Source organism: Anarhichas minor, unplaced genomic scaffold (genome assembly GCF_050575085.1).
Source record: "Anarhichas minor isolate MPS153535 unplaced genomic scaffold, ASM5057508v1 ptg000016l, whole genome shotgun sequence".
Taxonomy (NCBI): Eukaryota; Metazoa; Chordata; class Actinopteri; order Perciformes; family Anarhichadidae; genus Anarhichas; species Anarhichas minor.
This window is the reverse complement of record NW_027466462.1, coordinates 208,736-222,500: the sequence shown is the minus strand read 5'-3', so window position 1 is coordinate 222,500 and position 13,765 is coordinate 208,736. Positions and strand designations below refer to the sequence as shown.

Genomic DNA, 13,765 nt, shown 5'->3' with positions numbered 1-13,765 from the left:
CTGTCAGAACAGTGAAGTCAAAAGATGATGAGAAAGTTTGCAGCAAACCTGATACTGATGTCTGTAGCTTCAGCCGTCCTGTGATGAGGTGCAGAACAAGAGGAAGACTTAAATAAAGACCCTTATCTTACCATCTCTCACAAAGACGGAACTGAGGACAGATGTGGGACTGTTGTCATACACAGAACAATATTTCTTAGTTATTCAGATAAAGAGAAATGGAGAAGTTCGTATGGTGGCCGGCACATCACAGATAAACAAAACACGAGCAAATTCAGAAAAAAACTTTTTCCAATTTCACAACACATATGGGTCAAACCGGAGGAGTGTTGCAACACACAAATGGACAGACGGATAGATGGATAGACACTTTATTGTCCCCATGGGAAAGACGTGGGCATCCAAGACATGCAAACAAAATAAAATAAACGGCAAAGAATAAAGCTGTACAATGACACACACACACACCTTGAGGCATCAATGGTTTGTAGTCTTTTTGCCGATGACTTTCACCGCAGTCTGAATCAAATGTGATAACTCTGACTTATATATGTGGTCATTCCATATCTGATTACACTCTCCACAACAGCCTGACTGAACTCAAACTTACCCAGTCTACATGCATCCTCCAGTAAAGTACTATCAATGTGGACAACAAGTACTTAGAGGACAGGACTTGTGTACATGGCTGGTAATGTATAACCACTGGACTGTGATCACAAACTTCTTTGGGATCAAAAATACTCTCATGTTTTGTTGTACGTTTAAAATGAGGAGAGTTTGTTGCATCAATCAACAAACTCCTTCACATCTGGAAGACACATGTTTGTATCATCAGGCCTACAGAGCAGACTTAGCACAGCAGAATCATAGAAGTGTGATATCATAACTGAATCTTCAGATACTTTATAAAAAGACGTCTTTTCATAAAGTCATCGTTGTTTCACGTCGCAGTTATATGAGGGGCAGTTTGTACTGAGGAACCTTGAACGACCCAAAGCTGATACAGTGACGGTGCTGGAGATAAAATGATAACTGATGAAATCATACCTCAACTTCTCTGTTGAAGTTATTTTCACAATCTTCTACTTCTCTGTAACGCTCTGTGGCAGTGAGATACCGAGCTGTTGGTTAATCGATAGCCATCAGCAAGTCATGTTGTAGAACACACAGCAACAGTAGTTCACATCGAAGGCGTCTTGTTAGCTCTCTGGATACTTTGTTGAAGACAAGATCAAGCATGCTGATGATTCAAACTAAACATTGTTCACTATGAACCATTGATATGCAGCAACGTATTCCTGAGGTCTTGTTGCTGCAGTGAGCTTGTCAGGTTTGGTGCAGCAACAAGACCTCATCAAGGATCACTGAAGTAGTTGAGAGAAACAACGGTGACCTTTAGTGGCTCTGTACGTAGTGTTATTTCTGACTTACCTGGTATGACATGTTCAGAAAACAAAAACTAAACTTGTTTTCATTTGAAAGGCAGAAATCTTCTTGTTTTAAAGTCACGCAACTACAGGTTCAACTTTCTGACGTATTGTATTTCTACTTGAATCCTTTTCTGTTCTTATAATGATGAAATGATGTTTTTATGAAACCTAACTAATTGTTTTCGTTGCCTGAACCCAACTTTCGTTTTTTACCGTAATGTCGTCCTGGAAAGGTTTCAGAGCGAAAATGTGTGTCCCTGTTGAGATTTACCAGAAGCAGAAACATGTAATGAAGTTTGATTTGATCAGATCACAAGAGATCGTGTGATCACGGAATGTTACAACAATATGTGTTACCAGTGGAGGGCCGTGTGTTGTATACCTGGGCCTTCAGTGCTGTCCTACTACAGTAGAACCACCTCTTAATAACATCATTATGTAACGGATTGTGTATGGACACAAGATTCCAGGAACCGTTGGCTTGTATTATAAACTTAACAGGTACAGAGTGTTACAGCAAAGTCTCTGGCAGAGCAACAGAAACAGCCAGCAGAATGAATCCAGGTCAGGAACAGAAGGCTGGTGAGTTCACCGGGAGTCAGGCGGGACGGGTAGCTCAGGGGCAGGAAGGGTCGAAGCGCTGGAAAGTCTGGCATTCAATAGCAAAGAACAATCTGGCAATGAGCTTCTGAGAGGCAGGAGTCTATATAGGGGCTCGATCAGTGATCAGAGGCAAGTGAGTGAACAGGTGAAGGGAGTTAGACTGATGAGGAGGGAGTGGCTGACAAGTCGAGTGAGGAGGGTGTGGAGCTGAACTGTGACACATTATGACACCACAGCTGCAGGTTATTATTTGTTTCGTGTAAACACCTCATATTCACATAACACTGCAACATTTGACAAGTGAAATAAAATGTTAGATGAAGCTCAACACCTACAAATACACTAACTGCAGAGTGCAGATACATGAGTACGCGCATGACGGGATGCTTCGTCATTAACAGACAATGCATTTAGTCAAAATCAACGTAATTAACACAATAACAAGAACAAACTCACAAGAACCAGTCACATATATTTATATGACAACAAAGCAACAAATCAATCCAGCAACACTGCAGCGCTAACACACGTATTCCACCGCACACTGAAGAGCACGAACCATTCAGATATTATTCACATCAGAGGGAAAAATATTAACCATATCATAAAAACAACACCATAGACAGATGAACACAGTAGTAACGCTACTGCAGATGTAAAAACACAAAAGCACTTCACTTACCAAAGCTGCTGTTCACTTAAAGACAAAGTCCATCCTCCTTTCTTTGATAACAAAGAGTTCAATGACGCGGTTGTACAGAACATCGGTGCGGTTCAGTTCCAGTCAGAGGTCCTCCTGTGAACATGTTCGTTGGGTTGTAGATCCACTCGGGTCTCAGCTAAAGTTCTCTAAAGCACCGTAGCTTGTAAGTGTCCTGCCGTGCTATGGTGTCTTGTTGCTGCCTTGGTTAGCCACCTCAGGTTTTTCACAACAGTCACGCTAGCCCACTGACCAATCAAGCTGCACGTTAATGCTGACGTAGTTGTAGGCCACACAGAAGCTCTGACACGTCAAAGAATACGCCCAACATGTCAAACTAAAGATCTGATTGGTTGAAGACTATGACAATCAACAATATCGTCCCCATTCACTTCAACTGCAAAGGGATTCACTTGTAATTCAGGAGGCCTCGGGCAGATTTCTTTTTACCTCGAGACACAGAGGTGAAATCTGATTGGATAAAAGCTCTCCTGAAAACAAGCTGCACTGGAAGCAGAGCAACTGAGGAAGACAGTAGCTGTGCAATGAGATACAAATTATTAAATTATAAAATAGCTATATTTGACTGCGAGAGGAAGAGAGCAATGAACCTGAGAAGCAGAGCAACACATAACTTTCCCTCACAAAGTGATTCAGCACGGCCCGAAGCTTAATGTTTATAGTGTCACAAGATTTCTTTACTTTCAAGCAAATCTTTGTAACTATCATGAACACAACCCGGATAATCATTTTCTTCCATTTTACAACTTTGTGTTCATTTTCAGGATTATGGGATGCTGAATCTGCTGAATCTGTTGATGCAGCTCAATCATGGCCTTCAGTGACTTCACAGTTCCGCTTTTTCGTCCCCTGATCGTCTTCCTTCTCCTGTCACAGCCACACGGAGGTCACTGTGGTGCAACACGTGAATAAAACCACTCTGTGCTTTAGAAGTCAAAGGACACAAATCAACTTTTAACTTCAAAGATTTGCATCCAAATTGATTGATACTCAACAGATTCTGAGTTTCAGCTGCTTATGTTATCGTGAAGTGTAAAAAGGAAGTGGGGAGTACCGGAATTAAGCCACAGTTCTGTTTCTCCTCAGGTCAACTTCAGGTGATCGGTCCATCTCAGCAAATACTGGCCACAGTTGGTGATGACGTCATTTTGCCGTGCCGCCTGGAACCTGCCATGAATGTTTCTGGCATGAGGTTGGAGTGGGCAAGACCCGACCTGAGCCCTGGGTTTATACATGTGAGGGCAAACCGTCAAGAATACGTAGCTCACAAACAGCCGTCATTCAGAGGAAGAACATTCATCAACAAACTGCAGCACGGAGACGTTTCACTGAAACTCTCCAAAGTGAGAGTGTCAGATGAGGGAACGTACAGATGCCTCGTTCCCTCACTGGGTCCACCCGCTTTTATCATGCTCGTCGTTGGTAAGTAATCTTTGATTAATACGATATAGATTTTACTGTAGCCCCAGTCTCTGGTTCAGGTTCTGGGGGCTTAACTGCTTCAGGCACTGGTTCAGGTTCTGGGGGGTTTGCGGGTTCCTCAGAATCTCTGTCTGTGAGGGGAGTGAACGGCTCTCCTTCATTAGTTTGCCACACAGGTGGCCCTGCTGGCCATACATGTAGGTCATAATGTTTCAAAGTTTGGGCTTTACTTCTGCAGTTTTTTGGCCTGCCTATCATATTTTGTGCTGGCAGCTGTCCCTCCCAGATTACGGTTCTGTGGGGCCTGCTGTCTGGGGCCGGAGCTAGAGAGTGTGGGAGAGGGGGTTGCAAGTACTGCGTTGTATCTGCACTAGGGTCCTCTGCATACCGCGTCTGATCGGGGGAATTATGAGTTGGCCGTGGGGTGTCTAGCCTCGACTCGGAGATTCTGATCTATTTCTCCTACGAGGTGAAGTGTGAGGAGTCTGAGGTCGCCTATTTCTGGGGGTTAGGGGGGCATTATAACCTTCTTCCTCGTTAGTTTCAGAGAGGTTGGTTTGACAGCCTGTGAGCTGTACATATTGAGTGTAAGTTGGGTTTTCATTCTCTCTGTGTGACTCTGGTTGCATTTGCCTGCTCCTAGGTTATAATAGTTATACTTTAATATTTGTCTACGATCTTTCAACAAAACCGTACAAAATCTGCCAACGAGGACCTCTAGTCAACCCGTTTACAGACGCTCGGTCAGGAACCAATGGCGCCACTTGGGTTAGGTTCGGAAAAGATGGCGGTTTGGGTTAAAATCACATTTGTTCTTCAGTTAGGTATATGACATAAGGCAAGTAGTCACACAGGACACATACTGCAGTCTCCTCGGTGTAAGAAACTAGGCCACATATAACGTTAACTTGTATCAGACAGACATCAGTAACCATCAACCCTAACCCTACAGCCGCCTTGACTACATGTTATTGCAAACAAAGTCATATCTCCTCTCTTTTATTTAAAGGTGCTGTCTCCTCGCCTGCTATCAGTACAATATACACATCCAGCTGCAAAGTGGTGTTACAGTGTGAGTCTAGAGGCTGGTATCCAGAGCCTGAGGTGTTGTGGCTGGACGGTGAGGGAAACCTCCTCTATGCTGGACCTACAGAGACAGTGAGAGGTCCTGATGACCTCTATACTGTCAGCAGCAGAGTGACTGTGGAGAAGAGACACAGCAACAGCTTCACCTGTAGAGTCCAACAGAGGACCATCAACCAGACCAGAGAGACTCACATCACTGTTCCAGGTAGAAACCATTAATACATGCAACATATGCTTAATATGAATGCAATGTTGTTGTGTAATTTATCATTTCAATTGATATCTTCACAGTCCTGTCCCAGTGGGTGAAAGTTATCTTGGCTCCAGGCTGACTCGGTGTCGTTCTGGGTGCTGGATTCACAATACATAAATGGAGAATAGGGTAACATTTTGCTTCAAGATACTGTCACTATTTCTTCCATTCCATCAGTGTAATGGATAACTGCTGTTTAGCCAGGTTTCACATGGACGAGATACACATAGGGGACATATTCCTGAAGATAGAGGGGCCGAGGGTCGAGGCATTACGTGACTTACAGACAAGCAATGTGACTTTAAAACCAATGCTATAGCTAACTGCAAACCGGGCTAAATATTCTCTGAGAGATTGGCGCCTAAAGACAAATGGCAGCACTGGTTTCCTTCAACAATGAAGATGAAGTAACTGATCAATTGCCTGTTTTGTTGGTTAGGTGAGAGGCGGTCTGTCTTCATACAAAAGACACAGAAAACCAGCAAGAAACTGTCATGGTCCCAGGTGTGTCTGCCTGGGCGTGGCCTTCCTTTCCCCCTCCTGCTGCCAATCAACTCACACACATGGAACTCATTCCCTAATCAAGCTCCCACAGTATATCTACTCAGCTCTCCCTCAACTCCTCGCCAGATCGTTTGTTCTCTCTCCGTGAACGACAGCTACGGCCTCTTGGACTTGTATTTCTTTCCCGTCTGTAACCTTGTGCTTCCCCCCAGCTACAGCCTCTCTGCCCCCCCCCCGGAACTCTCCTGGAGAACTGCCTCAACCAGCCACCAGCCCGCAGAGGACGCCAGCCCAGCTCCCACACCTCTCTCTGGCAAATAAAAAGAATTGTGTTTAAACTCCAACTCCGAGTCCTTGCTTTTGGGTCCAGCCCCGCACTACCAGGACAGAACGATCTGGCCAAGTGGACCCAGCAGTGGACCCAGCAGAACCGGTGCAGGAGCCCACCGTCTCGACGGCGCTTTCCAGCCAAGGAGCCTTACTCGGACAACATCAAGCGTATCTCCACACCCTATTTGACAACGACCGGGCAATGGTAGACCAAATCGCAGAATTAACAAGGAAAGTGTCTCTGTTAACCTCTCGGTTGCCTCCCTCAGCTGATCCTGCACAGCCCGGCCTCCAGCCCTCTCCAGCTCTGCTCCCGGAAGTACCCACTCCATTTAGAGAGTCCTATGCTCCGGACCCTGAACCCTTCTCCGGAGACCTGGGTAGGTGCCGAGGTTTTCTTCTCCAGTGTTCTCTGGTTTTTAGCCAGCGGCCATTGACCTTCCCCTCCGATGTTTCCAAGGTACGCTATATTTTGGGACTGTTGAGAGGAAGGGCTTTAGCCTGGGCAGAAGCCGTTAATTCTAATCTGGCAGTTACAGCCCTTTCCTATGAAGACTTCATTTGCAGGATGAAGGGGGTTTTCGACCACCCGGACCACGTTGGTAATGCGGCTAGACGCTTGCTTAACCTTCGCCAGGGCCCCAGAAGTGCGGCTGATTACTCTGTGGAGTTTAGAACACTCGCAGCGGATTCCAGATGGAACGATGAGGCCTTGCGAGGGGCGTTTTTGAATGGGCTCAGCGAACACCTAAAGGATGAACTGGCTTCTCGTGATGAACCTGTAGACTTTGATTCTCTGGTTTCCCTAGCTATCCGGCTCGATAACCGCCTGCGTGAGCGACACAAGGAGAGGGCCAGCCGTCCCAGTCAGTTTGCCAGCTCCCACTCGTCACCACCTCAAGCTAACTGGGGAGTGCAACCCCCCCATCCCGGTTCAGTACCCCATGCCGGCTCATCCCTCCACGCCTCCAGACCCTGCTCCTCCTGGCGAGGAGCCCATGCAGCTGGGCCGGGCTCATCTTTCTCCTGCTGAACGGTTGCGCAGGATGAGGGTGGGTGAGTGCCTGTACTGCGGCCAGTCCGGTCACTTCGTTGCTCTCTGCCCAGTCCGCCCAAAAGACAGGGCTCGCCAGTAGTAGTGGGGGTTCTGGCGAGCCAACCCAGTTCCCCGTCTAGTTCCCTGTCTAGTTCAGAGTCCAGCTCCCCGAGCCAGTCACTCCCATCTAGGTTGCTGATTCAAACCACTCTTTGTCACAAACAACTATCCTTGCCCCTCCTAGCCTTGGTCGACTCTGGCGCTGAGGATAGTTTCTTAGATAGAGATGTGGCCATCCAGGCTGGTTTTCCCTTAGAACGATTACAGTCCCCCCTCTTGGCAACTGCTTTAGATGGCAAGCCGTTTGCGCAAGTTACCCATCATTCAGTCCCTTTGTCCCTTGTCCTGTCTGGTAACCATAGTGAGATTATTCGGCTCAACATAATTTCTTCCCCTAACTCGCCGCTAGTCTTGGGCCATCCCTGGTTAAGGTTGCACAACCCACACATCGACTGGTCGGCAGGGAGAGTCCTTAGCTGGAGCCCCTTTTGTCTCTCTGCCTGCTTGCAGTCAGCACTGCCCCCTGCAGAGGTCACCACATCACCACCGAGCCCTCAGCCTCCTGACCTGTCCGCCATCCCAGCGGAGTATCACGATCTTGGGACTGTGTTCAGTAAGGACTTAGCCCTCTCCTTGCCTCCTCACCGCCCTTACGACTGTGCCATAGATCTTCTCCCGGGCGCTCCTCTCCCGTCTAGTCGGCTTTATAACCTGTCCCGTCCTGAGAGGGAGGCCATGGAGAAATACATCAAGGAGTCGTTGGCAGCTGGCATAGTCAGACCATCCTCATCCCCTGTCGGAGCTGGATTCTTTTTTGTTTCCAAAAAGGACCACTCTTTGCGACCCTGTATTGATTTTCGTGGATTAAACAATATTACAATAAAGAACAAGTACCCCTTACCCCTAATAAACTCTGCTTTTGAGCCTCTTCAGGGTGCTACGGTTTTCACGAAGCTGGACCTCAGGAATGCCTACCATCTGGTCAGAATCAGGGAAGGGGACGAATGGAAGACCGGCTTCAACACTCCACTCGGACATTTTGAGTATCTGGTAATGCCTTTCGGCCTCACTAACGCTCCCGCTGTTTTTCAAGCCTTGGTTAATGATGTGCTAAGAGACTTCCTCCATCGTTTTGTCTTTGTGTACTTGGACGACATCCTTATTTTCTCCCAGAACATGTCCGACCATGTCTCCCATGTCCGCCAGGTCCTTCAGAGACTGTTGGAGAACCGGCTCTTCGTCAAAGCAGAGAAATGCGAGTTCCATGCTGGTTCAGTCGGCTTTCTGGGTTACATCATTGAGAGTGGGAGGGTAAGGGCCGACCCAGACAAGATCAAGGCAGTGACGGAGTGGCCCCGACCCTCCAACCGAAAGCAGCTACAGCGCTTTCTGGGCTTCGCAAATTTCTATCGCAGATTCATCAGAGACTACAGCAGGGTGGCAGCACCTCTAACCAGACTCACGTCCACCTCCATCCCCTTCGCTTGGACCCCTGAGGCGGAGTCTGCCTTCAATGACCTAAAGGGTAGCTTCACCTCAGCCCCCATCCTGATTCAGCCCGATTCCTCTCGTCAATTCATTGTGGAGGTGGATGCTTCAGACAGTGGAGTGGGGGCAATCCTTTCGCAACGCTCTACCTCCGACCAGAAACTCCATCCCTGTGCCTTTTTCTCCCATCGCCTCTCCCCAGCCGAGCGCAACTATGACGTTGGCAACAGAGAGTTACTCGCAGTCAAGCTTGCGTTGGAGGAGTGGAGGCACTGGCTGGAAGGAGTAGAGCAACCTTTTGTGGTTTGGACCGACCACAAGAACTTGGCGTATATCCAGTCGGCCAAACGCCTCAACTCCCGTCAAGCCCGCTGGGCATTGTTTTTTGGCCGCTTTAATTTTACCCTCACCTATCGGCCCGGCTCTAGAAATACGAAACCTGATGCCCTCTCTCGCCTTTATGTCTCGGTGGATTCTCTACCCAGCCAAGACTCCATCCTTCCTCCTACCTGTGTGGTAGCGGCAGTTACTTGGGAGATCGAATCCATGGTCAGGGAGGCTCAACGGACACAGCCAGACCCAGGTAACGGCCCCCCAAACTGTTTGTTTGTCCCTAACTCTGTCCGGTCTCAGGTTCTCCAGTGGGTGCACACTTCCCGTTTTGCCTGCCATCCAGGGATGAACCGTACCCTGTCCCTCCTGAAGCGACATTTCTGGTGGCCATCCATGGAAGCAGACACCCGGGCCTATGTTGCTGCATGCACGGTCTGTGCACGAAGGAAGACCTCCCATCGTCCGCCGGCTGGGTTACTACGTCCACTTCCCGTTCCTAGCCGTCCCTGGTCCCACATTGCTCTAGACTTTGTAACCGGTCTACCCCCGTCTCAAGGTAACAGTCATACTCACCATCGTCGACCGTTTTTCTAAAGCTGTTCATTTTGTGGCCCTTCCTAAGCTGCCCACTGCCCGTGAGACCGCCGACGTTTTAGTGAGCCATGTTTTCCGCCTCCATGGCATTCCTCTGGACATAGTCTCTGACCGTGGCCCACAGTTCATCTCACAGGTATGGAGGTTATTCTGCCGTGCTCTTGGCGCAACGGTCAGTCTTTCCTCCGGTTTTCACCCGCAAACCAATGGCCAGTCGGAGAGGGCTAACCAGGACCTTGAGGCTGCTCTACGGTGTGTAACCGCCACCAATTCCACCACCTGGAGCTCGCAACTGGCATGGGTGGAGTACGCCCACAACTCGCTGACCAGTGCTGCCACGGGTTTGTCTCCGTTTGAATCTTCTGTGGGCTATCAGCCACCTCTGTTTCCCTCCCAGGAGTGCGAGTTGGCTGTCCCATCGGTGCAGATGCACCTCCGCCGCTGCCGGAAGGTCTGGAGAGACACCCGCGAAGCCCTACTCCGCTCTGCCGACAGCAACCGGCGCATTGCTAACCGTCGCCGGACCCCTGCCCCAGCATACCAACCAGGTCAGAGTGTTTGGCTTTCTTCCAAAAATATCCCGCTGAAGACCGACTCTAGGAAACTGTCACCCCGTTACATTGGCCCTTTTGTCATAGAACGGATAATCAACCCAACTGCTCTCAGGCTAAAACTACCTCACACTATGAAGATCCACCCCACGTTTCATGTCTCGCAATTAAAACCAGTTTCTTCCAGCCCTCTTTGCCCTCCTTCCGATCCCCCACCTCCCACCCGGGTGGTCGACAACCACCCAGCCTTCTCTGTTCGACGGATCTTGGACGTACGTCGTCGGGGCAGAGGGTACCAGTACCTGGTGGACTGGGAGGGATATGGCCCGGAGGAGCGGCAATGGGTACCTCGGTCCTTCATCCTGGATCCTGAGTTCGTCCGGGAGTTCCACCGGACCCATCCTGACAAGCCCGGCGGGTCGCCCGGAGGCTCCCGTTGAGGGGGGGGTACTGTCATGGTCCCAGGTGTGTCTGCCTGGGCGTGGCCTTCCTTTCCCCCTCCTGCTGCCAATCAACTCACACACATGGAACTCATTCCCTAATCAAGCTCCCACAGTATATCTACTCAGCTCTCCCTCAACTCCTCGCCAGATCGTTTGTTCTCTCTCCGTGAACGACAGCTACGGCCTCTTGGACTTGTATTTCTTTCCCGTCTGTAACCTTGTGCTTCCCCCCAGCTACAGCCTCTCTGCCCCCCCCCCCCCGGAACTCTCCTGGAGAACTGCCTCAACCAGCCACCAGCCCGCAGAGGACGCCAGCCCAGCTCCCACACCTCTCTCTGGCAAATAAAAAGAATTGTGTTTAAACTCCAACTCCGAGTCCTTGCTTTTGGGTCCAGCCCCGCACTACCATGACAGAAACAGCCGGGACAGAAAACCAAACAGCTCCAACATGACGAGAACTTCAGGCAGAGTAAGAACAGGAAGTAGAGCTTCTGAAAAGTCTGGAAGAGATCAGACAGCAGCTGAAGAAATGACACATTTATATGACATGCAAGCCAACTGACAAAGAGCTAACAGAAAATGAACTATCATCGCAGTCGATGCCACTGGATTCACACATCAACATTGACATTGAGAACACAAATAACTGACAAAAAAAACAAGTTGTGCTGCCGAGCAAATATCGTCTCACTGCTCCTTTGCTATTTGCACTTCCTGAAATAAGTTATTATGCAGACATTTGGTGCACAATGAGCTTCATTGCAAAAACAGTCTAATTCACAAAGAACAGCGCTAATAGCCACACGCAGTTAAAGTGAAATGTGTGGCTTCTTCACAGAGTTGGTGGTAACTGAAGAGCATTTATACTGGGACTGCGATATCAGACCTTGAGACAGTTCTGCACATCTATCATTGAGCCTTTTCTTTGGTCAGAAATGGAAGGCAAGGACTGCAAAGAAGATTATTGGTGCCGACTTGCCAAAGCAAGAAATCAAGCAAGGAAACTCACTGCACAGCCCTCGTACCCTGGACATAAACCGTTTCAAATTACTCCAGTTAGGACTACTGAGCATTACTGGCGGTCGCTCCTAGATGCCCTTTCATTGGAGAAAACACGATGCAGTGCCATATAGGCTTCCCTACATGCTAGAAAAGGGTTCCACCACTGTAACTAAGTAACATCCACCAAAACAGCCAGACACAAGAAGAACCTGTTTCTATACCCCATCACGTTGCCACGTAAGGTCTAATAATAACAAACTGTAAATACATATTATAGAATTTATATTATGGTGTAACAAACATTATGCAATAACATGTACAACATGTTTTCCTTTTGTTACCTGCAGGTATGTTCTGCACATATACTCTCTTTATAGGCACCTTAGAGGATGTCGTCAAACTCGTGCTCAGACATCACAGCTCTGTGTCTTCAGAGAGAACATCAGTCTTTGTTATTCAGACAGAACATTGTTATGAGTTTGCATATAGTTAATAAGCTTCATATCTTTGTTTAACTGTGTCCGTATCATTTGTTCTCTACACAGTATCTATTTATAATGAAAGATTCCAAGAATTGAAGTCTAATTCCTTGTATTTTCTATCCACACAGCTGGTTAATAAAGCTGGTTGTGATACTGATTATGAAGGTACTTTCAACTTGTACGATCAACTTAATACTGCCTCTGAAATGTAATATTGTGAAAATGCACTGATGATTGTGAGAAAACACAAAAGACTGTGCCCTAACCCTTTTCATTAATCACTGATACAATAAAGTTGTTTCAGGGTCGAGTCTTATTTCATTGATTTATCTAGTGACCAGTATTACCTGGAAATCATTTTGATCGGATGAGAATGTAAACGTGAAGCTCGTATTTCCTTATTTTGCTTCTCTACCCACCAGGCAACCACCTTTCCAGGGATGGAAAGAGTACTAGAATACACGAGTACTACATATACACACATGTACTTAGATAAAATGCACTCTGAGTAAACTTAACTGCATTACATTTAACCAGAGAAAGAAACAAGACTGACATGTGAGCGCCACCTGCTGTGTTGTTGCAGGAATGAAAGCTGCTCTTCTTCACAGTGTTTGATGAAAAAAAAGTGATTACTCGTGATTTCTACAACTGATGACTCACATAAAATAAACTTAACTTGCAGCAACTCAAGTTACGGATTCATTTCTGAGATCATTTTCTGTGGATAGCAGATTCACGCAGCAGTGAGTAAAGAGGCGGGGCTTATCGAATGATTGCAGGGGGCTTCAAACACAAAACCTTCACACCACCCGTGTGATCATTCAGTCTTTGGGAATAATACTTTCACATTTGGTCTCTTTCTGTTCAACTGAAGCCTGCACACTTGACCGTTTCTTCCTGTTTTCTGATGTGAGGGTCCACACAGGATGTTGTACATTGTAAAGCCCTCCGAGGCAAATGTGTGATTGTGGGCCATACAAATACATTTAAACGTTAGAACTTCACCTTGTACGATTTTCACGAAACAAATAAATGAATTGATTGATGGAGGAGCTCTGCGCTCCAATTTTTAGTTTCTGAAATGAGTTAGTATTAATTTGATATGTTTTATATCCACACGGCAACCTGCAGCAACAAGAGCACAGGGCAACGTCAGCCGGCTCTGCACCACAGAGTGTTCTCCCCACGAAGGTCAAAGGTTAAAGGCATTTTAGCACTTAACTCACAGAACCGGAGGCTGGCGTCTTGTGCTGACACACTCTTGCAAACAGGAAGCTCTATATACATTGAGGATGATGTAGCATTCATGCTACTTCTATTTTTCTTTTCTTTTTCGGTTGATGACACAAATCTTGACCTGAAAGGTGAGTTACACATCCCACATGTTATTCTGTGGTTTAAAACTTCTATTAATTACTCAA

General features: G+C 47.4%; 2 protein-coding genes across 3 annotated transcripts in view; one reads left to right on the top strand and one right to left on the bottom strand.

Annotated features, from left to right (window-relative positions):
* Positions 1-1,022, bottom strand: part of LOC142950594 (C-type mannose receptor 2-like) — a 15,781-nt gene extending 14,759 nt beyond the window's left edge. Inside the window, exon 1 of the mRNA XM_076092156.1 lies at positions 49-1,022. The gene's annotated coding sequence lies outside the window, so the exon portion shown is untranslated. The remainder of the gene's footprint in view (positions 1-48) is intronic.
* LOC142950714 (butyrophilin subfamily 1 member A1-like) lies at positions 586-5,873 on the top strand. Of its 2 annotated transcripts, none has more exons than XM_076092290.1 (5): positions 586-691; positions 3,522-3,661; positions 3,844-4,179; positions 5,189-5,470; positions 5,557-5,873. In XM_076092290.1, the coding sequence occupies exons 2-5, from the start codon at positions 3,568-3,570 to the stop codon at positions 5,595-5,597; spliced, it is 753 nt and encodes a 250-aa protein (XP_075948405.1). In that variant the 5' UTR covers positions 586-691; positions 3,522-3,567; the 3' UTR covers positions 5,598-5,873. The 2 variants fall into 2 exon arrangements, with proteins under 2 accessions (XP_075948405.1, XP_075948403.1); XM_076092288.1 differs by lacking the exon at positions 586-691 and adding an exon at positions 1,151-1,333.
* Positions 5,874-13,765: the final 7,892 nt, after the last annotated feature.